Source organism: Malurus melanocephalus, unplaced genomic scaffold (assembly GCF_030028575.1).
Source record: "Malurus melanocephalus ecotype Western Australia unplaced genomic scaffold, MMel_1.1 scaffold_1049, whole genome shotgun sequence".
Taxonomy (NCBI): domain Eukaryota; kingdom Metazoa; phylum Chordata; class Aves; order Passeriformes; family Maluridae; genus Malurus; species Malurus melanocephalus.
Window position 1 is genome coordinate 15668 of NW_026624281.1, and position 6395 is coordinate 22062.

Genomic DNA, 6395 nt, shown 5'->3' on the forward strand with positions numbered 1-6395 from the left:
TATATTAAAAAACTAAATTGCTGGCAGCCTTCTTACCATGAGCCATCACTCTTAATATTTCATTAGTGTAGTAAAAATGAATGCTTATAAATGCCAYAGAGACTTGTTTAACTGATGAGAACAACTAAAAATACATGGGAAAATTGCTGTGGCATTCAGAGTTTCTCAAAAAACTAAAGATGCTGCAGAGCTGGCAAGATGCAGGTATTGCAAATTGATATTTCCAACCTTTCCTGGGGTGACTTTTTGTCCCCTTGTATATATATACATGTATTTGTAGGCTGGAGATTTGCCAAAACAGCCTTTTAGGTTTTTTTTTAATTTTTTTTTTCCCCATTTGTTGCTCAATATTGGAGGATAATCTGATATCCTCCTGATACAGAATATTTATCCTCCACTTGTGGAGGGAACTTTCCTGTGTGGATTCCATGCTAATGTTAATTTTTTGAAATTGTGAGACAAAAAATGTTAATTTTCACTTTCAGTACTGAGATATCTTTCTGCTCAGCCATCATAGAGCTAATGGTGCATTTCCCATTATCTCCTGGATTCCTGTTGTTAGCTCCCAAAATTTAGGATTTGTCTGGGCTTGTATTTCAAAGCACATTTTATGTGGTTTCTTAGGCTTTAGGAGCACTGCTGAACTGGAAAATGCACTGCTCGGGGATGTGTTAATAATTTTTGTTTAATTTTGTTTCCTTTAATGGCAAAACGAACAGATTGTACAGATATTCCAGAGGAAAACAAGATTAAAAGATTAAAGATTCTAGATTAAAAGAAGATTCTAGATTAAAACAAGATTCTAGATTAAGAATTTGACCGATGTCTTGAGTGCCAAGTATGAAAAAGTTTTGGTTTTTGTTCAGTGTCATTGATTTATTGCATGTGTTCATTGTGTAATAGCTCTCATGAGTGCAGCAAGCAGAAAACTGCTTTTTTTGCAGTATTTTTTGCATCTTTTCAGCATTTCTTGAGGCATTTGTTGAATGGATGTTGTCACCTGTTGGAGTGAAAAGAAAATGTTGACMATGGTGGTGACAATTTTTCATCCTTGTTTGATCTAATAGAGGTCAGAGTAAAACCTGAAGTGCAGTGTCATTACAGAGATTGAAAACCCATCAAAAAAGCATGGATATTCTGGTATCTAAAATTAAAGTAGCAGAGCTGTTAGCAGTCTTTAAGAAAAAGTTCTACTTTTTAAAGCTGTTTGTGAATTTTGTTCTTTAGTTAAATTGGCCAGAAGTCAGTTTTAAGACTGGTAATATTAAGTGAATACTTTCAGAGATAACCGTGTAGGAATCCGTGTGGTTTAATCTAAGTGCCTTTATTTTTGGAGAGGAGAACATAACAAAAACTAAATATTCTCAGTGGTTTTTCAATTTACAGCTATTTGCTTTCATTTACTCTATGTTGAAGTGCTGTTGTGCATTGGCCATTTAAGCTGTGTGAATTATGGGATGGGACATAAGRGAAGGGGAAAAGATGCAGCTCATGTTTGGTTTTGGTTTATTCAAATGTTTTCTCTAGAGTGGAATACAAAAAAGCAGCAAAGTCCCAAGTAGTTGGCCACTATCTGAAAACTTAGCTAAGGGGATAATATTTTTAGAATTATCCCATAATAACATGAGATGTRTGCAATGAGAATGGAAAGAGAAAAGGCCCGTTTGGACCATTTGAAAAATCTTGTCGTGTTGCTGTTCTTGAGTTTTTAAACTTGATCTCTAATCCAAGAAAGAATATTTCAAGTTTGTATATACTTTCTTGTTCTTTAGAAAAGCTTTAGTTGCTACAGGTATGGGTGATTTGGGAAAAGCTGGTGGCTGCTGTCTAAAAACCCCTTTGCTGCTGAGAAATATTTTTGCATTTCTGGAAAAAGGTGGGAAGCTGAGCATGCTTTTCCTGTATTTACTGAGTTCCTGCTCCTAAAGTACAGTTTAAAAAGCCTGTTTGAAACCCTGTCCCCAAGCTCCAATTTATATCTTGTGATGGAGTGTTTCACTCTAATGCTCATCCAAAATAAAAACTTACATGATGAAGTTTAATAGATCCAGGCACTAGAACTAGTAGATTTAATGAACTCCTTTTCAGTTCTGCATGTGGTCGAAATATGTCATTTAATATGTAGTTTAATATGTAGTTTAATATGTAGTTTAATAGTGTTAAATATGTAATTTAATAGTGAATTTTCCACTTTCTTTCTGAAAGATAGATTACAAAGTATGTAGCCCATCTGCCAAGTCCCAGGGTTCCCATTAGAGTTTGGAGCTGCTTTGTCTAATTTGCTGCTGMTGATTTAAATGCATTCTTGATGAAGTTTCTACTCCATTTACRTGCATTGAAAAACTTTCAGATKAAGAAAGAAAAAAAATTYGKCAGGGWAKGGTTAAACTGTGGAATTGTCTTTTGAGTTTATTTACAGTTATTTATCTAATGTTTCCTTCTGCTTTGGGTTAGGCTTAAGTGATGATCTCAGCCTCACTAATATTGCAGTTCTGTGTCACACGCACAAGCCTGGCTCCAGCTGGGCCATATGGAATTCACTTCTTACTTAATTTATGATTTTCTCCTCAAAGCTTTTGACCACTTTGCTGCTATGTTATTGCTGGAAGTTGCTTCAATTAATTACTGCTGTTATGCAAAAGACTTCTGCCCAATAAAAGGCCTGACTACTGCTGCGTGGTTTTTAACAAAAGAATAAATTAATGGAACAATGAGGCTCGCTGTTATTCTGACAGTGGTGTCTTCCATGTTTTCAGGTTCCTCACAGATAAATCTTGGCCACAAAATTCTGAGCAGCAGCCATTTGGCTGAAGTTTGGAAATGTTGCTGTGGAGTGTAGCAAGAGCAAACACTCGTGGGTACCACACTCAGAAATTTGTTGTAGCAGCGATGCCTCATTGCATTGGAATAATTGTATTTAATGGAATAATTGGAATAATTGTATTTAATGGAATCTCTGCCATTTGGCTGCACATGTCAAAGCAGGCAATTCCCAGTTCATCCACATGTAGAAAAACAGCAGCTTTCCATAACCCATTTGAGAGTGCTCAGAAATTCCATCTCCCCTCAYCTCCTTCACTTTATGTTGCTCTTCTCTGGTTTATTGATGTCACAAATTCAAACCAGACCAAAAAAACCCAACCTAAACACCCCCCTCCCACAAACACACACTCACCCCAATATATATTTCCCCACCAATATATATTTCCTCCCCAATATTCCCACCCAGGTTAATTCTGTTTCCACCCAGGTTAATTCTATTTTCTGCTAAATGGGGAAGAAACCTCAGCAGATTTTTCTTGTCATCCATCCAAAACAAATTTACCTTTTAACAGCACGTGGATGATGGGAGAGTTGGAATTGTCGTGTCAGATCCCAGAATTACACTGCCAAAGCCCTCCAGGAAAAGAAGGAAATTGGAACTTGAAAGTTTTGGTGCCTTCTAAAATCTGAACCGTATTTTTTTCCAGTGGGTGGGTATAAGAGGATGGAGTCCTTGTATTATGGAAGAATCCACATTAGAAATGAGTATGACTAAGACTTTATCTGAAGTCTTATAAAACTATCTTCAATGTAATTAAAGCAATTAAAAAAGTTAATATTTTTTATGCTATTTGCTTTTTATTAGGTAGCTTTCTCAAAAGCATCTACTGAGGGCAGTGGTTTTAGGAATTTTTCTCTGCAGGAAGTTTGCCCTTCTGTCTTTTTTCTTAGCATTTTGATAGACACAATTGTCATGGATAACTCATATTTGTTTTTCCCTATTGTGAAGAGATTGTTTAAAACAAAGGGCAGAAAACTCACTTTAGAGTGCTCCCCTTAAAATTGTCTCAAACAAGACAAAACCCAATGATTTATAAAAACAGAAAGGTGATACAATAACCATCTAGGTTGGCTGTCCAAAGCACATCTACCATTAAAATCACTGACGTGCACCCTAAATGTGTGTAAATCATCTTTTAGTTCTGCAATGCTTGCTTTTTGTCTTTTTCCACATTGAATTTAGAGCTGGGTTTTGGCTGAATCATCACAGCAGACACTGCACTGGACCAGTTCCTCCCAGTTCCAGACACAGCTTTGAAAACTGGGAGGATCAAATCAAACTGAGACTGATGGGCAGATGATGCCATGGGCAGGAAAATCTGAAATAGAAGACAGGAAATTTCTTTAGTTTGTCATTTTTCTCCTAATAGAGTGACAGGGCTGGCTCCAAAGGCATTGCCAGCAAAAAAAACAAAATAGAAAATAGGCTCTACAGAAACCATAGAACCCACTCACACATGAACACATTTACATAAACATCTGTTTCATGACAGAGCCTTTATGTTTAAAAAAAAAAAGTAGTTTGGATTTGAAAATTCCAGTTAACTTTGAAATWCTTTGAAGTTTACTTCCTATCTATTTTGCTGCTGTGGTTTTCATCTAATCAGGAGTTATCAGTTTGTGACTTTTCCTGGGTCTGACAGCAGCATTTAAATGCCAATGGGATTTTTTGTGTAGCTTTTCCTCAGATTTTGATTCCCCTTCAAAGGTAATGCCAATAAGTTGTTGTTGCCTCTTTTTTTGGATTTCTTGCTAAGGCCAGAGGAACATTTATATTTATGGAAATGATGTTCTCTCTTGAATGTTTACAGCTGGAGAAAAACCCCTTTGTGGTCTCCTCTGTCAGAGGCAACACCACCATTTTAAGGATCTGATCAAATAAATCAGTTTTGTGCCCTCAAAGAGTTATTTTTTTGCTTATTTGTTTCAAACTTCTAAATACAAATTAATTCCTTTGTCCATTTGACATAACTTTAGACCTTTTAAAGTCTGTTCTGGCCACACCAATAAAAAAAGGGCTGTTTTGAAGAGTTCTTCACACAGCTCATGTTTTTTTTATTTTTCATTAGAGAGAACATTAATTGGTGCATAGAATCAATGTTTCTAGCTTGGTACCCTTCACTTTGGTATTTCTTTAGAGAAAAATTTGGAAGGCGAGGAAGAGCAGTGAGACAACCATGAGATTAATGGAGATGAATACAAACCTTCACTGGATTTCTGTAGATTAATAAAATTAATTTATGGATTGGGAAAGGGAGGGATTCATATTATTAACATCCAGAATTGTGTTTATTTCTTACTCTCAAAAATATTCTCCAGAATCACACGACTGGAGAATATTTTATTATATTTATTTTAATATATTATTTATTTATTATAAATAAATAATATTTATTATTAAATAGGATGACAATTGCCATYTGTCACATCAGTTGCTGCTTGATGTTGGAAATCAGAGTGGAAATGTTATTTTTAGGGGAAATAGGCAGCCTCTCCTGCACAATGAAAGGAGCACTGAATATAGAAGGTGTTTATTTTATTTAAGTTATTTGCAATGCAGCTGTGGAAAGTTTAGGACCATTTCAGTTTAGATGGTGMAGAATGAGCATCTGTAGGCAGAAAAAAGAGCCAATTTGAGTGAGTTTGGCTACATTGATTAAGGTAATAATTTAAACAATCAAAAAGCTATCACTCATGCCAGATTGCAGTGGCTGTGGAAAAAAAAAAGCTAAAATCAGTGGATTCTTTTCTACCTTCTTTTTTTAGTTTCAATTCATAGACTAGAAAAAAAAAAATCTGTAACTCTTTTTATTGCTCTYCACCCTAGAGCAGGATTATCAAGAAATGTTGCAGAACAAATAGACTCACCATAAAATCTATTTCTGTAATTTAATTTCAGATTAAGACCGTGCTTGGAAATTGTTCACACATGATTTTGGTGTGTGTGGAGCATGTTTAACAGTTAAGAGCAATAGAGAAAGTACATTTATTTGTGTAGAGTATATGTTTGTGTGCATACTGTATATAAATTATTTGAAATAGCATGGTTTATATCCTTCTAGAGATGAGAAAATAGCCACAAAGCTTTGGATCCCTTCCCCATCCCTTCATTTCTGGATTTGCCTACACCAATAATTAGAGTATTAATCACAGCAAACCTTTCCAAGATCTTTTGGGTGAAATTTGTCCATCTTAGGAAGCCCAATTTGGCTCTTTCTGTAATTTGACTCTAAGCACATAGACTAATTATTGCAAACACTCAGATTCTGGTAACAATGCTCAAAGAATAATATTTTGTCATTAATAATTTCCCCAGCTTGTGTTTTTGCCATGGAATTTTATTTCCATTTGACCATTTCCCTGTTTCCTTCATTCCCCTCAGGAGAAAGAAGCAGAAGAAGGAGATGTCAGGTGGCTTTCAGTTATATGCCTCAAAATGAAGATGAATTGGAATTAAAAGTTGGTGACATCATTGAAGTTGTGGGAGAGGTGAGCACATYTTTAATTGGATATTCACACATGAATTTCTGACAGCTTTTGTGCATTCTAAATTCCTCAGAATATCATTTAAA

The 6395-nt window shown here is 35.4% G+C and overlaps 1 protein-coding gene across 1 annotated transcript in view; it reads left to right on the forward strand.

The window, feature by feature from the left end:
• The window catches only part of LOC130586061 (SH3 domain-containing kinase-binding protein 1-like), a gene marked incomplete at its 5' end in the record, with an annotated part of 93635 nt that overhangs the window by 3390 nt on the left and 83850 nt on the right, over nucleotides 1-6395 (forward strand). Inside the window, one exon of the mRNA XM_057386771.1 lies at nucleotides 6206-6312. Coding sequence (XP_057242754.1) covers nucleotides 6206-6312 — 107 coding nt within the window. The remainder of the gene's footprint in view (nucleotides 1-6205; nucleotides 6313-6395) is intronic.